General features: G+C 46.8%; 1 protein-coding gene and 1 long non-coding RNA gene across 3 annotated transcripts in view; one reads left to right on the forward strand and one right to left on the reverse strand.

Annotated features, from left to right (window-relative positions):
* Nucleotides 1-5,467, reverse strand: part of LOC308579542 — a 20,669-nt gene extending 15,202 nt beyond the window's left edge. The window contains exon 1 of one of the 2 annotated variants that reach the window (XR_014004530.1): nt 5,273-5,467. This is a non-coding gene — a long non-coding RNA (uncharacterized lncRNA). Of the gene's footprint in view, nt 1-5,070; nt 5,169-5,272 lie in introns of those variants that run through there. The other variant, XR_014004531.1, reaches the window with a different exon arrangement.
* LOC308579541 (solute carrier family 2, facilitated glucose transporter member 5-like) overlaps nt 1-17,065 on the forward strand; it is a 26,688-nt gene extending 9,623 nt beyond the window's left edge. The window contains exons 5-13 of the mRNA XM_081214106.1: nt 2,623-2,747; nt 3,317-3,469; nt 4,871-4,996; nt 7,069-7,256; nt 8,500-8,610; nt 11,229-11,330; nt 13,276-13,351; nt 15,167-15,294; nt 16,832-17,065. Coding sequence (XP_081070232.1) covers nt 2,623-2,747; nt 3,317-3,469; nt 4,871-4,996; nt 7,069-7,256; nt 8,500-8,610; nt 11,229-11,330; nt 13,276-13,351; nt 15,167-15,294; nt 16,832-17,050 — 1,228 coding nt within the window. The 3' untranslated portion in view covers nt 17,051-17,065. The remainder of the gene's footprint in view (nt 1-2,622; nt 2,748-3,316; nt 3,470-4,870; nt 4,997-7,068; nt 7,257-8,499; nt 8,611-11,228; nt 11,331-13,275; nt 13,352-15,166; nt 15,295-16,831) is intronic.
* Nucleotides 17,066-17,605: the final 540 nt, after the last annotated feature.

Consider the following 17,605-nt stretch of genomic DNA (forward strand, 5'->3'; position numbering starts at 1 on the left):
ACGAAAAAGGTATTAGAAATAATACAACAGTTTGGCCAGGTAGCTGGATTTAAGTTGAACAAGCTAAAAACCAAAGTTTTAGGGAAAAACCTAACAGATATGGAAAAGGAGAAATTTCAAGAGGAAACAGGTTTGACTGTGGTCAAAAAGGTCAAATATCTAGGGGTTTATCTAACATCCAAGAATCAGAATTTGTATAAGGACAACTATGAGAAATGTTGGTCAGAAATTAAAAAAGACTTAGAAATATGGTCAAATTTGAAACTGTCAATGTTAGGCCGAATTGCAGTAATTAAAATGAATGTATTGCCTAGAATGCTATTTTTGTTTCAGACCTTGCAGATTATTGACAAGATGGAATGTTTTAAGAGGTGGCATAAAGATATTTCGAAATTTGTCTGGCAGGGCAAAAAGCCCCGAATTAAATTTAAAATACTGACAGATGCTAAAGAAAGAGGGGGTTTTGCCCTGCCGGACCTAAAATTGTATTATGAGGCAGCAGCTTTTTGCTGGCTCAAAGAATGGATGCTCCTCGAGAATACAGACATCTTGGATCTGGAAGGTTTCAATAACGCTTTTGGTTGGCATGCATATCTTTGGTATGATAAAGTTAACAGTGCCTTCAAAAATCACATTGTTAGAAAAGCATTGTTTAATGTTTGGATAAGATATAAAGATCTATTGGAAAATAAAACCCCTAGATGGGTGTCACCAGTGGAGGCTAATGCTGTGAAAAAACTCAATATGGAGGTCGGATGGCCGAAGTATTGGGAAATCTTAGAACAGGATGGAGATAAGTTTAAATTACAAAGCCAGGAGAAATTGAAACATAAAGTGGAAAATTGGTTTCAATACCGTCAAATAATGGAATTTTTTAAACAGGACAGGAAAGTCGGCTTCCAGGTGGAAAAATCAAAATTAGAAACCGAATTGTTAGAACCTACCACTAAGAATTTATCTAGAATGTATAACTTGTTGCTGAAGTGGAATACAGAGGAGGAAACAGTCAAATCAGCCATGATTAAGTGGGCACAGGATGTTGGTCATAACATTATGTCAGATGACTGGGAATGGTTATGGAACACCGGTATCAAATTTACGGCATGTAATGCCTTAAAGGAAAACATTATGAAAATGGTATACAGGTGGTACATGACCCCAGTCAAGCTGGCAAAAATTTATCATTTGCCCGATAACAAATGTTGGAAATGCAAAGAGACTGAAGGTACCTTCTACCACCTTTGGTGGACATGCCCGAAGATTAAGGCTTTCTGGGAAATGATCTATAATGAAATGAAAAAGGTACTTAAATGTACTTTTCCTAAAAAACCAGAGGCCTTTCTCTTGGGCATTGTCGGCCAATTGGTGCTAAAGAAGGACAGAGCTTTTTTCATGTACGCTACAACAGCAGCAAGAATACTCATCGCAAAGTATTGGAAGACACAAGATCTACCCACTCTGGAAGAATGGCAGATGAAAGTGATGGACTATATGACATTGGCAGAGATGACAGGCAGAATCCGTGATCAAGGAAAAGAGACAGCGGAAGAAGAATGGAGAAAATTCAAAAGATATCTTAAGGACTATTATAAACTTAATGAATGTTAGAGTGTTTTGGTTCTTAGGAACAAAGGGATACAGTGACATAAGGTTAGAATATAGAGATGACTAAGATGATTAAGGTTGGAAAGTAACAATTGGGAGTTGCTATAAAATTATGGACATTGGGATGCAGAAAGGGGGGGTATGGGGAAGTCTTAGAAAAGAGGTTTATGAAAATATGTTATGAAATTATACGTGTATGTTTGTTTTCTTAAGTGTTTGTTTGTTTTCTAAAAATTTCGTAAAACCAATAAAAATTTTATAAAAAAAAAAAAAAGGAAAGAAGTATCCAGCCTCTGCTTAATGGTTTCCCTTGTTCTGTGGACTTTCTCCATGCTCATAGGGCTGCGTACATACCATGTATTCGAAGCACAAGGCTTTCCCCAAAGAAACCCAAAGACTGCAGTGTACCTTTCACAGTGCTACACTTCCTGGCACCCTTAACAAGCTCCCATTCCCAGGATTCTTTGGATTACAGGAACCACTGTTTAGAAAGTGCCCAAGTTTTTATTTTGATTTTCCTATTCCCTCCATATCCCTTTTCCTTCCGTGACTTTTGTTGTTGTTGTGGGAGGGGTCTTTTTAGATTGTAAGCCTGCAGATAGGGACTGGCTGCCTTGCTTTGGTTTTACTAAGCCTCCCTGGGATCCCTTTTGGTATAAAATTAAGCTAAACATATGACCAGAATTAAATAAGTCTTGAAAATAAGTAGCCGGGTTGCCAGGTTATACGGCTTTATGATCCCAACTACGGTCATTCCCCTTCCCTCTCTGGTCCTGCACCCACCATGTCCTTGGAGGATTCTTCTGGGATGAACAAGTGACGCAGGTGTATCTTTGACTGAGCCGGGATTAGAGATTTAACGCTGGCAAAGCCAGAAATCAGCCCGCTGAGACGCATGACCTCCCAAACTGCTCCTCCTGGCAGATCTTGCTTCCCCCAAAGGATGCGGGGAACTCTTCCAATCATTCCACATGTTCATTGGCCCAGTCATTCCCTTCCTTTCCCCACTCTTTCCAGGAAAGGGGCCTTGCTGATCAATTGCTTCTGCTCCATGGTGTCCTCTATGTTTATGGTTTGCGCCACTGTGGTGCAAGCCTTCCTGTTTACGATGCTTTCACGCTTCATCGTTGGAATAACCATAGGTGAGTTGGGCTACTTCCTGGATTTAGTGAGGGTGTGGGGTTAAGAGAAAATTCCCTGTTCTGAAATCTGAGTTGGGAAGGAACCAGTGCTTGCAATTCAAAGACATATCAAAAGAAGAACCTCCCCACCACCACCACCTCCATATACTGCTTTGGGGAGCCTCCAGCCCATGGGCCAAACCTGGCCCACCAGCAGGGATGTAGCTGACAATAATGATAGCAATTATAAATATTTTTTAAAAGACCGTTTAGAAAGAGCAACAGCACACACATCGGCCAGATTTGGATCCAAGACAGATACCAGCTGCTGAAATAGCAGGTGCCAAAAAGGCAATAGAGAAGGCGCCTGCCTGATACGCAGTGGGAGGGAGTTCCAGAGGCTACGTGCCGCCAAACTAAAGGCCTGATTCTGGCCATCATGTGGAATGGACCTCCTGGTAGGATGGCATCTGCAGGATGCCCTCTCTTGCAGAACACAATGACTAGTTGGGTAAGTGGGAGATGTTTGTATGCTTCTATGGCTGTCACATGCCTACTGTGAATAATGCCTTGATTTATCCCCTAACCAGGCATCTTCTACATCGTGGTCCCATTGTACCTCATAGAGATCTCCCCACCGAACATGAGGGGAGCCATTGGCATGCTGCCGCATTTCTTTCTAGCTGTAGGTGTCCTCCTGGCTCAGATACTCTCTTTTCCTGAAATGCTGGGGAACGAAGAAGGTAAATCAGAGAGGAGCACCTCTTAGCCCAAAGGTCATGGTAGAATTGTAGAGATGGAATGTATTGCCAGGGGTCATTTAGTCCAACATGCTGCAATGCTGGAAAGAGTCCCCAACAGATGACTCAACTCCCAATGAAGAACAGCTCGGCACCTTCTGAGGGAGACAGTTCCACGACCCCTCCAGTTCCATGTAGTGCTCACAAGCACCAGTGAACCCCCACCAGTGCCACCTATGGTGCCCACAAAAAGTCTTACATGTGCCCACTTGGATCCCAGGATCGGACAGCCAGCGACCCATCAGTTCTGAACAGAGGAGAAGTACAGTGGTAGCTTGGTTCTCAAACTTAATCTATTCTGGAAGTGCGTTCCAAAACCAAAGCATTCCAAAACCAAGGCGTGCTTTCCCATAGAAAGTAATGCAAAACGAATTGATCCGTTCCAGACTTTTAAAGACAACTCCTAAAACAGCAATTCAACATGAATTTTACTAACGAGACCATTGATCCATAAAATGAAAGCAATAAACAATGTACTGCAGGCACACAATCAATCAGTAGCTGAACTGGGTTCCACACAGTCACAAAAACAAAAAAAGAGCCACAAAAACGCAAAATAAATAGCAAAAACAAACAGACCTCAGCGTACCACTCAAAACGGAAGTGTGGCACTCAAACCAGTGTAACACTTAAAACAGAGGACATTCGGCTTCCGAAAAAAGTTCGCAAACTGGAACACTTACTTCCGGGTTTGCAGTGTTTGGGTTCTAAGTTGTTTTGAGTACCAAGGCGTTTGAGAACCAAGGTACCACTGTACAGAGACCTTCTCTCTGTGAGCAAGCATAGCGATGGCTGATATAGGTGCCTCCCCCTGCCTGTTGATGTGGGGCACACCCATGGTTATGTCTCTTTGCTTTGCTTTTTTCCCCTTTTAAACGTGGCCACCATAACGCCATGCTTCCACAGCAGCCATTTCCCCACATCCCCACGGCAGCCATTTTGTATTATACCCCCATGGCAGCCATTTTGTGTCATGCCACACTTTCCCTCATGGCAGCCAATGGCTAGCACCGACGGCACTTCCCCAAAGGTGCCCACTGACCCAGGAAGGCCATTGATTCCCTCCCTTAGCGTTGGGCAATTCTGTTGTGCCATCTGAGCTGATACTTTTCAAGAGCCAGGGTGGCATGGTAGTTCGAGTGCCGGGCTAGGACCTGGGAGGCCAGGGTTCAAATCCTGGCTCAGACATTGGGCCATTCCCAGTCTCTCAGCCTAACCTCCCTCACAGGGTTGTTGTGAGGATAAGATGGGGAGGAAGAGAACCACGTTCGCCACCTTGAACTCCTTCGAGGAAAGGTGGGGTGTAAATGTAATAAATAAAATTAATTGCTCCTTCTTGCGCAGATTGGCCAATACTGACAAGTGTCCCTGGAATACTGGCATTATTTCAGACCATTGTCGTTCCTTCCTTCCCCGAAAGCCCCAGGTATCTACTGATTCAGAAAAATGATGAAGAAAAGGCCATGCTAGGTAACCACCTACATGAACCACTTACATATTGGAGGGTGAGGGATAATAACATTCAAAGTCTTATTAGTGTTTACCTGAGGAGACAATCTGAGAATACAACTGATAGCGCCTAGTGCTTTTTCTGGATGAAACATGGTGTTGTATGTTTGGTGGGGTGAGTCTGGATGGCCTCTGAGGCAACACCCCAAATCTGTCATTCTTGGTTCTCAGAGAGAGAACAGCTGAAATCATTATACTGAATCATACCATTGGTCCATCTAGCTCAGTATTGCTTACACGGACTGGCAGCAGCTCTCTGGGGTTTCAGGCAGGGATCTCACCTAACCCTTCCCGGCGAGCCTTTTCAGTGGTGGCTCCCCTCTTGTGGAGGGCTCCAGTTTCTTCTTTCGAGGCGACCTCAGTTGTGTTTGTGGGATGTAATCCATTGGTGCAGTCAAATGCAACATTCCTTGTTTCCCTAGAGTGGGCACAGGCAGGAGACATCCAGGGTAACTTCCTGTTCCCCTGGTCTGGAGCATCCTCCCCCTCCATGTGACCTGGGAGATGGGCGTGGCTCTGGCTGACTCCATCAAAGAGCCGAGTCATGCAGCTCTTTTCTCAGTCTTAATTACTTGCTTCACTTGCTCTCTTGCTTGCTGCTCTCCTGCAGCCATTTTGTTCTCTTATTAATGCACCGTATTTTTCCGTCTAGAAGACGCCCCCATGTATAAGACGCCCCCTATTTTGGGGGACTCTGATTTAAGAATATGGGAAAGATCTATCCGTGTATAAGACGCCCCCAAATTTTGGACATTATTTTTTAGGGAAGAAACCTAGTCTTATACACGGAAAAATATGGTAATTTTTGCTCTCTACTGTCACTCAGCCAGCTCTGAACAACAAGAAGCAACATGTTGGCTAATAATATACTGACAATATTTTTAATAACACTATAAACAGAAGACATATAATATGTGCATGGAGTCACAAACTAATAAGAATCGGATAAATTTTCCATAACCAGGAATGGTAGGATTGGTAAGTCACTGTCAAGGATCACTGAAATAGAGACAGAATGCCTTTCCACAGTCAATATCCTATCCAAAATATAGTTGGAAGTGAGTTGGAGCATGGTGGTGCTACGGGCACAACACTACAAACGTGAGGTGATGGGTGCGCCAAATGTCACAATAGGGTGCAGCAGACAACAGTTCTTTGAGGATAATGAACTGTTTCAATGATGGATCTTCACCAGCAAATTAATAATCCCCAAAGGTACATCAAATGGCCATGGATCAGCTATCACTCAAAAGTAAGCTCTCAGCCAGCAGCACATGAGTTCAGTCTTCATATGAGATGAACTCACAGTTTGTTGGGTAACCGCCTTTCTGGGATCAAATTGTGAACTGAAATGTGAGTAAACTTTTTGTTACTTTACTCAGAAAGACTCTTGTGTCTTTATTCTTTTAAGCGGGAATAAACTTAACTAAGAGATTCAAAAGAATCTGCAAACTAGCTTTCAGCTATATTGAGGGGAATTTGCTCTCCAAACCACTTCACTAGCCTGAGTGAAGGAAGGATAATACTTACTCAATATATCCTTTCCTACTATCTTTAACATTCCTACAGTGTTTTATGTGAAGCTCCATTGAATGTAGCAGAACACCCATCAATTGATTGATTGATTGATTGATTGATTGACAGGTAACAGAACTAGAACACCATTCTCTTGAAACGGAAGCAGCTTATGTTTGCAGTGCTCCCAAACACTGAGCTTTGGCGCATGCAGAACAGCTCCTCCTTGGTGTCTTTCTCCAGAGTGACCCTAGGAGCCAGTCCTCAGTGGCCGACTCACCTGTCTTCACTTAGATTGGCTCCAAGCATCACAACGGGTGAGGCGGAACATCTTCTCAATGGCCAAAAAGCTGGCTGGGTGTCTCTGGGATGCTGGAGACCGGAAACCCACTGCAAAAATTGGAACTGGTCTTTTCCTCCCTCCACTACACCTCTTGTGTTTGGTACTGCAAGAAACTCTCCCCACCAGCCTCCGTCCCCTGCTTTTCAAAGGCTTTTCCCTTGCTGCTTCTTTCCAGCCTTGCAGAAGCTGAGGCACAATGAGGACGTGCAGGAGGAGATAGAAGAACTGCAGCAGGAGAAGATGGCTGAGAAGACGGAGAAGAGCATGAACTCACTTATGCTGCTGTGCTTCCCAAGCCTGCGGTGGCAAGTCATCTCAGTCATTATCTTGATGTGTGGCCAACAGCTCTCTGGAGTCAACGCAGTAAGGAAGGCAATATCCACAAGCGGTTAGAACAAGGGAGGGGAAGTGGGACCTTGGGTCATCCAGGTGTGGCTGGACTACAGCTCCCATCAACCCCAGCAAGGACGGCCAATGGCTGCGGGTGTTGAGAGTTGGCATTCCAGGGCACTTCCAAGGAAGCTGAGTGTTGGAAGATTCAGGACGGAGGAAAGGAAGGACTTCTTCATAGTTAAACTATGGAACTATGGCCCCACACAGGAGGCCGCGATGGCCACCAGCTCGGGCGGCTTTAAAGGAGGATTGGGCAAATTCGTGGCACAGGCAGCACCACATTTAGGGTCACAAGCAGTATGGGCGGAGCTTGTATTGCATCCAAGCTCCGTCAGCCTTTTGGGGGCCCAGCAGTGGCGTAGTGTGGGTTGTCAGCACCCGGGGCAAGGCAAGTAATTTGCGCCCCCTAACCCGTGGATTTGCGCCCCCTAACCCGTGGATTTGCGCCCCCTAACCCTAACCCCCAGATGTTGCGCCCGGTGCAGCCGGCCCCCCCTGCACCCCCCACGCTACGCCACTGGGGCCCAGTGGCCATGTTTGGAATGTTGAGGGGAGTGCCGTGGGCACCAGTCACAAAATGGCTGCTGGGCAGGGAGGAGACATGAAACAAAATGGCTGCCACATCCAAAAGAGCAGAAAAGGGGGCATCACCCCCAGATGGTGTGCGGATGCTGTTACAACAGCTGCCCCACCAACGGAGGTGGGGAGGAAGGCACCTACATCAGCAACTCTCTCTGAGACAGAAGCTCTTTGATGCTTGTGCTTGGCTTGTGGGTTTCCTGTAGGCATCTGGGTGGCCACTGTGGGAACAGGGGTGTTTTTATGAGCACAAAGAGCAAACAATCTCAAGCAGATTGTAGATTTCTGAGAAGATATTTACCAAGAGCGTTCACAGGCACCACAAGGGGTACTGGTAGGTACACCCACCCCTTGCGGGCACGACTGCAGTGACCTTTGATTCCCATATAGCCAGAGATTCAGAGGATTGCCTGCCTATGTTTGTTGGCAACTGCAAACAGTTCTTGTCTGTGCAGAAGAAATGTGAAGAGCTGGATTTAAGGCTGGAAAAGAAACAAATTTTCCCATCCCTAGTTTGGAGTTGGAGAGAAAGGATCTTAGGCTTCATTTTGTAGACAGTGCCTCAAACCCTGAGTCAGCCACAGGACCATCGCCCAGTAAGCTAAAAGTCTCAGTTGTTTTGGTCTCATTTCAGGTATACTTTTATACAGAGAGAATCTACCTGTCTACAGGAACTGACCTAAATAATATCCCATACATCCGTTTAGCATCAAGCGTTGCCATCATCATTTCAGTCTTTGTCGGGGTAAGCCTGCCTTACTTTCGCCTTTTTTTCTGCCCCTTAAAGTCTCAAAGCTCAGTCTGCTCCAAAGGATGTTCCTGCGCTGCAAACTTTAGCAGCAGTTTTGTGCCAGCACTTAGGAATACAGTGTACATACGCTTCAGGTTACAGACTCCGCTAACCCAGAAATAGTGCTTCAGGTTAAGAACTCGGGCCCAGTACGGGCCACATGTTCTCCTGCAATGATTTTGCAAAGTTTTTTGCAGATAAAATCGCCCAGATTCGGGAAGAAGTAGACTCCACCGTGGGAGCAGGGCCGGGGCGGGAGAGTGCTAGAGTTCTGTCTAGTCAAGTTGAGTGGGATCAATTTCAATCTGTTACCTCCGAGGATGTGGACAGGCTGCTTGGACGAGTGAAACCAACCACCTGTCTCCTGGATCCTTGCCCATCCTGGCTTATAAAAGCTAGCCGGGAAGGACTGGGCGATGGGCTTCGTGGGGTGGTGAATGCTTCCCTCCGTGAGGGAGCCTTCCCAGACCCGCTGAAAGAGGCGGTTATTAAACCGCTTCTTAAAAAACCATCTTTAGATGCGGCCACGATGGCCAACTATCGCCCAGTCTCAAATCTTCCATTCCTGGGCAAGGTGATTGAGCGAGTGGTTGCTGAACAACTCCAGGCACGCCTGGAAGAAGCGGACCATTTGGATCCCTTCCAGTCGGGATTCAGGCCTCATCATGGGACTGAAACTGCCTTGGTCGCACTGGTTGATGATCTCCGGCGGGCTAGGGACAAAGGTGAGAGCTGTTTCCTAGTTCTGCTGGATCTCTCAGCGGCGTTTGATACCATCGACCATAGCATCCTTCTGGACCGTCTTGAGGGGCTGGGAGCTGGGGGCACTGTCATACAGTGGTTCCGCTCCTTCCTCCTGGGCCGTGTTCAGAAAGTGGTGGTGGGGGATGAGTGTTCAGACCCCTGGGCTCTCACTTGTGGGGTGCCTCAGGGTTCTGTCCTCTCCCCCATGCTTTTTAACATCTATATGAAGCCGCTGGGAGAGATCATCAGGAGGTTTGGGCTGGGTGTGGAGCATCTGGGTGCGGATGTGGAGCATCAGTATGCGGATGACACCCAGCTCTACCTCTCTTTTAAATCAGAACCAGTGAAGGCGGTGAAGGTCCTGTGTGAGTGTCTGGAGGCGGTTGGAGGATGGATGGCGGCTAACAGATTGAGGTTGAATCCTGACAAGACAGAAGTACTGTTTTTGGGGGACAGGAGGCGGGCAGGTGTGGAGGATTCCCTGGTCCTGAATGGGGTAACTGTGCCCCTGAAGGACCAGGTGCGTAGCCTGGGAGTCATTTTGGACTCACAGCTGTCCATGGAGGCACAGGTCAAATCTGTGTCCAGGGCAGCTGTTTACCAGCTCCATCTGGTACGTAGGCTGAGACCCTATCTGCCTGCAGACTGTCTCGCCAGAGTGGTGCATGCTCTGGTTATCTCCCGCTTGGACTACTGCAATGCGCTCTACGTGGGGCTACCTTTGAAGGTGACGCGGAAACTACAACTAATCCAGAATGCGGCAGCTAGACTGGTGACTGGGAGCGGCCGCCGAGACCATATAACACCGGTCTTGAAAGACCTGCATTGGCTCCCAGTACGTTTCCGAGCACAATTCAAAGTGTTGGTGCTGACCTTTAAAGCCCTAAACGGCCTCGGTCCAGTATACCTGAAGGAGCGTCTCCACCCCCATCAGTCTGCCCGGACGCTGAGGTCCAGCGCCGAGGGCCTTCTGGCGGTTCCCTCACTGCGAGAAGCAAAGCTACAGGGAACCAGGCAGAGGGCCTTCTCGGTAGTGGCGCCCGCCCTGTGGAACGCCCTTCCAGCAGATGTCAAAGCGATGAACATTCAGGAGACATCTTAAGGCAGCCCTGTTCAGGGAAGTTTTTAACGTGTGACATTTTACTGTATTTTTGGTTTTTATGGAAGCCGCCCAGAGTGGCTGGGGAGGCCCAGCCAGATGGGCGGGGTATAAATAATAAATTATTATTATTATTATTATTATTACTTTGCTTCAGGATGAGAACAGAAATTGTGCTCCGGTGGCACAGCAGCAGCAGGAGGCTCCATTAGCTAAAGTGGTGCTTCAGGAACGAATTAAGTACTTAACCCGAGGTACCACTGCACAGGAAGGCACCTTATACCAAGTCAGATACCGGTACTTTGTGCATCTAACTCTGTATTGTCCACACTGACTGGCAGCAGCTCTCCAGGCTTTCAGCCTTTCCTGGCCTACCTGGCCTGAGCCTTGGAGGGAGGGGCTCACAGCATTGACACTCCAAGAGATCTTGCCTCCTCGTGAGGTTCCCGGGGAGATCACCAAGGCTAGTATAGAGCAGTATGTTCTTCTGTATGTCCAGCTTCCAGCACCAGCCAAAGTTCATACATACTCTCACTACACACAGCCCCACTTGGCTCCCTGTTCTCTATCAAGGTGAGGTGGTAAAAGACCCACCCGTTTGTTTCTGAGCCCTCTCTCTCACCCCCATTTTAAACTTACTAAGAACCCTGCAAGGTTGGTTAAGCTGAGACTGAGTGCTGCGTCCTTCCTTTTTCACATGCTTTCTTTCCCTTGCTGTTACATTCTCTAGATACTTTACATTGACTCAATGGGGCGAAAGTTCCTGCTGCTCCTTGGTTTTGGCATGTGCACCATCCTCTGCATCGTATTAACCATGAACCTTGAACTTCAGGTTGGTTGGTTTTTTCCGAACTCTTCAAGCACCGATGTCCTCGAAAGCCAAGCGTTACTCCGTCGATTGCTCCTTGGCTATGTGCACACTAGCAACTGAAAGAGCATCACTCCTTTTGATGGCTCTTTCGCTGTGTACGCATTAATACTTTGAAATGCAGCAACGTCGCTTCTCTTCTGCTGCGTTTCAAGTTGTGTTTTCACATTGCTGTGCACACCAGAGAGGAGGCACCTGGTGCATATTGCATGTTGGGTTTCCCCACCTCTGCAATCCACCTGCCCCCAGACAGATGAAGCTGTCAACTGCATATTTCTTTCACAAAATTTATATACCACTTGTTCATTAAATTAAAAAAGCCCTCAGAGTTTCACAATAGGAATAAAACAATGAAATTATTTCAACAGTTTATAACCACTACAGTCGTACCTTGAATCCTGGAACTTGAACGTTTTGGCTCCTGAATGCCACAAACCTGGAAGTGAGTGTTCCGGTTTGCGAACATTCTTTTGGAACCTGAACGTCTGATGGGGCTTCCACGGCTTCTGATTGACTGCAGGAGATTCCTGCAGCAAATCAGAAGCTGCAATTTGGTTTTCGACTTCCAAGGTACAACCGTATCTTGAAACCTTTATTAAAAAAATTAAAACATGTGCTGGCATTCTACATGTCACCTAAACTGTTGAGCTAAGTCTGGGACCTTTTGCAGACCAAAAACTGCATGCCAGTGGTGGGTGGGGCTAGAAGCAAAAGTAGGCTGAGCAATGAACTCACATCATTTGCCTTTGCAGAATAGGCTGGTTTCTGCACACACCTTCCCCAACTCCTCTCTCGCCTCCGTCCAGGCATGCAAGAGGCATGATCAAAGTTCAAAGAGCACATTTCCAGCTGGGCAAAAACACACTGAAGGAGGGTGTGTGGAGCAAGGCTGATATGGCCTTGGGAATAGGTAGCAGCTCTCTATAAATGAGTGTGAGTGATCGAGGCCTCGCATTAACATCGCTCCTATTTACACAGTTGATACGTGGGGACCATACCTTTATCAAAATGTCATATTTGGTTTGGATAATAATAATAATAATAATAATAATAATAATAATAATAATAATAATAATAATAATAATAATTTATTTATACCCCACCCATCTGGCTGAGTTTCCCCAGCCACTCTGGGCGGCTCCCAATCAAGTGTTAAAAACAGTACAGCATTAAATATTAAAAACTTCCCTGAACAGGGCTGCCTTCAGATGTCTTTTAAAGATAGGATAGCTGCTTCTTTCCTTCACCTCTGAAGGGAGGGTGTTCCATAGGGTGGGCGCCACTACCAAGAAGGCCCTCTGTCTGGTTCCCTGTAACCTCACTTTTCGCAATGAGGGAACTGCCAGAAGGCCCTCAGCGCTGGATCTCAGTGTCCGGGCTGAACAATGGGGTGGAGACGCTCCTTCAGGTATACAGGACCATCAGGTATACAGGACCGAAGATTCTAACAACCCTTCTGTGCAGCACAAGGTGCTTAAAAAAGGACCAGATCTTTCCCTTGCTATCCCATCAGAGATGCTCCTCTGGCACTGGCACATTTTCAAGAAGGGGGCCAGGCCTCCCCCAAACCCTGCGGCAATCCTCAAGAGGACGCACCAGGACGAAGATGCTTGGCTGTACCGCGTCCTTTTGAGAATCGCCAGGGATGTGGCAGGGTGAAGCATGTTCGCAGGCCAAGTCAACCTGGCCAGGTTGGGAGGGGTGTCGTGCGTGTGACATCATGCACATGTGGTGGGCGCAACTCATTTTGGGCACAACTCAGTGCCGCTGTCCTCTGGATTCTTCCCAATGGGAAGCGATCTCTCATGAGTAAACAGCGTCTGATTGACCAATAACATCAGCGATTACATCCAAAGCGCTTTGCCCAAACCTAGCAAGCTTGACACGCTCTCACAACTCTCTCCAACAGGGAGATGCCTTGTGGATGTCTTACGTCAATGCGCTCCTCATCAATATTTTCCTCATGGGACATGCCGTCGGACCTAGTAAGTGCTCAGGTGATACGCAGAGTTCCTTGGAGGAGGCGCAGGATGTGAAGAGCAAAAGGTTCCCAAGGATCGAGGGTGGTCAGGCCTTTATTGATCCTCAGCCCCTTCCACTACAGGGTGTCAGGAGCCAGAGTCAGGTGTAGATCAGCAATAGAAAAAACACAGTGCCAGCAAAAACTCTGACAAAACAGCGCAGCCCTAATGATCCCAGCAACTCTTCCCTTTCCAGTGAGGTTAGGCCGACTCTCTCCTTGTCCTTCCACTGGCAGGTGAAGACTGTTTTATTCTGGCAGGCCTTTGGGAACTGACTGTTTTGTTGTTTTTAAGGAAAGGGTCGTAGTGTTTATAGTGTTTTTATTATCTGCATTTTAACAGATTTGGGGCTTGTTTGTTTTTTCATTGTTTTAATCCCGTTACAGTTTAATGCAGAAGTCAGCAAACTTTTTCAGCAGGGGGCCGATCCACTCTCCCTCAGACCTAGTGGGGGGCCGGACTATATTTTGAAAAATATGTATGCACTAATTCCTATGCCCCACAAATAACCCAGAGATGCATTTTAAATAAAAGCACACATTCTACTCATGTAAAAACATGCTGATTCCCGGACCGTCCGCGGGCCAGATTTAGAAGGCGATTGGGCCGGATCCAGCCCCCGAGCCTTAGTTTGCCTACCCATGGTTTAACGTAATGGGATTAAATATGAGATTACAGTTTTGTAAGATCCCTTGAGTCCCAGGTTCTGTGGAAAGAGCAGGGTACAAAAGAATAATGAAAATAATAGTAGGTGGGTTTCTAAGACTGAAGAACACTGATCTACTGGGCTTCGTAGTGAACCGCAGAAGTCCCACGATCCTGTTTTCTGTTGATGTTTGTTAATGGTATGTTCAGAAAATCTCCGAATAAAAGTAGTTTGTAGCACTTTACATGAAAAAACCATTTAAAAAATGGAATGCCATTTTGAGGCCAATGGTTTTATAGTATTAAAGACTGTTTGAAAGGTTTCTAATCTGCTTTTCAAGGGGGGAGACTTCACAAAGTGGTGTAGAAAATAAGCACCAAAGTATGGCCCAACTTTACAAGGGACGCGGGTGGCGCTGTGCGTTAAACCACAGAGCCTAGGACTTGCCAATCAGAAGGTTGGCGGTTCAAATCCCCGCAATGGGGTGAGCTCCCGTTGCTCAGTCCCTGCTCCTGCCAACCTAGCAGTTCGAAAGCACCTCAAAGTGCAAGTAGATAAATAGATACCGCTCCGACGGGAAGGTAAATGGTGTTTCCGTGCGCTGCTCTGGTTCACCAGAAGCGGCTTAGTCATGTTGGCCACATGACCCAGAAAAACTGTCTGTGGATAAACATCGGCTCCCTCGGCCAATAAAGCGAGATGAGCGCTGCAACCCCAGAGTCGGTCACGACTGGACCTAATGGTCAGGGGTCCCTTTACCTTTATGGCCCAACTTTAAAACTTTTTAAAAATCTTCTTTGTGGTTAAAAATATATATAACAACAAATGGCCCCAACAAAATACCTCAATGCATGAGATGTGTGTGTGTGTGTGTGATTTTGTTGTTTTTGTTTTAACTCTTTCCTTGCGTTTTCACCTTGTATTTTATCCTGTGAACGCCCTGAGGTCTTGTCATGAAGGGCAGTATATAAAGCCAATAAATAACGACAACAACGAGAAAATAAAATATATAAACAGTTAAGCAGTTACTAAACAGAGGCAAGATTAAACCACTTTAAAAATAGTTCTCTTTTTAAAAAATAAAAATAAAAAAATCTCCTCCCAACGAGCAGTGAACTCTTTTCTCTACACAGGTGCTCTTCCCAACCTGATAATAGCAGAGATTTTCCTTCAGTCCTCGCGGTCCTCAGCCTATGTGGTCGGGGGTTTTGTGCATTGGTTCCTAAACTTCTTCAGCATTGTGACCTTCCTCAATATCCAGGTGAGTGATTCTGGTGGTCCGTGGGTGTTCTGAACCTTCTACAGCGAAGGGCTGTAGCTCAGCAGTAGAGCATCTGCTTGGCATGCAGAAGGATGTTGAGGACCTAGGAAGCTGCCTTGTCCCTCACTAGTCCATCTAGCTAAGCACTGTCTACACTGACTACCAGAGGCTCTCTAGGGTTTCAGACAGGGAGTCTTTCTCAGTCCTACTTGGAGTCGTCGGGGGTTGAACTGAGCACCTTCTACATGCAAGGCAGATGCTCTGACACTGAGCTATGGTATTTCCTGTAAAAAAACAAAACAAAACATAAGATTCTAGTCCTCCTAATTCTAGGTAAAGGGTTGAATACAAACATAAGAAGCTGCCTTATATCAAGCCAGTAGTGTCTACACGGACTGGCAGTGGCTCTCCAAGGTTTCAGAGAAGGGGCCGCTCCCAGTTTCCCCTGGACTTGCCAGGGATTGAATTTGCCCCAGCCATGGGCATAGCCGGGGGGGGGAGCTCTCCTCCCCTCCCCTCAAAATCAAGTAATTAAATAAAAATACTTAAGTAAAAGTATAAATTGTAGAAAGATATTGGCAGATTTTTTTCCCCGAGCACTTGGGGTCAAAAGAAAGGAATTTAAAACAACTGCTGCTGAGACATTTCATTCTAAATCTGCTAGACAGAGCCAGACAGAGGATGATGACAGGTAGGTGTTCTCCCTGCCCCCTAAATCCTGGCTATGCCTATGGCCATAGACCTTTCCCACCTTAGGTAGGATGGAGAAAGCACATTCCACGCCTACCCTCACCTGGTCCCAAAACTTCCCTTCTGGGGTGTTACTAGAGAGAGAGATGGAAACCAAGCCTTATGAGGAACAGTTGAAGGAGTTGGGTATGTTTAGCCTGGATAAGAGAAGACAGAGCACTGATAGAGAATTGTAGAGTTGGACTCAAGTGTCATCTGGTAGCTATCTTCAAATATCTGAAGGGCTGCCACATAGAATACAGAGCAAGCTCTCCCCCCCCCCCCCCATTGCTCCAGAGGCCAGGGCCCAAACTAATGTATTCAAATGGCAAGAAAGAATATCCCAGGTAAACATCAGGCAGAACTGTCGACAGTGGAACCAACTATGTCAGAGGATTCTCTGGCTGTAAATTCTGCATTGTAGCAGGGGGTGGGACCAGAATACCCTTGCCAGGGGGTCCCTTCCAAACCTTCAATTCTATGATTCTATGAGATAACCCGGCCTTGAGTTCCTTGAAGGAAAAAAGCACTGGGGAAATATAATGTGCTAAATTAATAAGCTTATGCCTTTCTGTGGGTGGATCTACACACAGGGGGGAAAACCCCCACTATAGATAAGTCATAAAAATTAAATCTTTATAACAAAAGAAAAAAAAACCTCTATGTAAAATCACATAGAAAAGTTTCCTGCTCTACAGCGCCATCTGGTGTTGCATGTTTATAATACATTTAAAACTCAGTTTTTTGACTCATGTTGCTGAGCCCTGTTTCTCTCTCTGTGTGTGTTGCTGCTCCTGTTCCTTTCCAGAAATACATCGGATTCTTCAGCTTCCTCATCTGCTGTCCGATATGTGCTGCCACCTTCTTTTTCATCTTAAAGATGATCCCAGAAACCACGCACCAGACTTTTCTGGAAATCAGGAAGCAACTGCCCATCTACGTGGCCCAAAGGCAGATCAACAAGATGGAGCGAATGCCAAGGAGAAACACCAGGCGGGCGTTGGGGGAGGGGCAAAACCCCGTGTAGAATTTGATTATAAACATTTATAGTTGAGCCATGATCCCAAGGGAATCTCTACGGTTGTCCATCAGCTGTCTCAGCACCGTTGACACGCCAGTATTGAGGTTTTGCCTCGGTTAATTCATTGCCCACCCTCCACCCTAAAGTGTGGGCTCCAAACTTAGGTGGGGTCCGAGAAATAACACACCTCAAGGGTCAAAAGCCCAAGTAGAGAGGTGCGTCTTCCACATTTGATAGAAACTGCATAATGCCAGGCACATCGCTGTGGGGAGGGAATTCGACATCTTAGCGAATGACACAAAAAAGGGGGGTAGTGTGGGGTGGGTGGGAGGCCATGGCTCCGGGCACAGATTTCTGGGGGGACGTGAGGTGGGGCAGCCAGGTGCGTCCACAACAGGCTCCTTCATCAAGACCTGAGCCATTGGGGGACAAGGCAAGGTGCGCCCGGGGGTGGTAGCGGCGCCTCTTTCTTCTTGTGACCAGCGAAGGAACGCCCGCGTACCTCCTGAGACCCCTGGGCTGGCTGAGAGGAAGGGAGTGTGGGCCCTGCTGCTGCTGCCG

This window comes from Podarcis bocagei (genome assembly GCF_964188305.1).
Source record: "Podarcis bocagei genome assembly, contig: HAP1_SCAFFOLD_167, whole genome shotgun sequence".
NCBI lineage: Eukaryota > Metazoa > Chordata > Lepidosauria > Squamata > Lacertidae > Podarcis > Podarcis bocagei.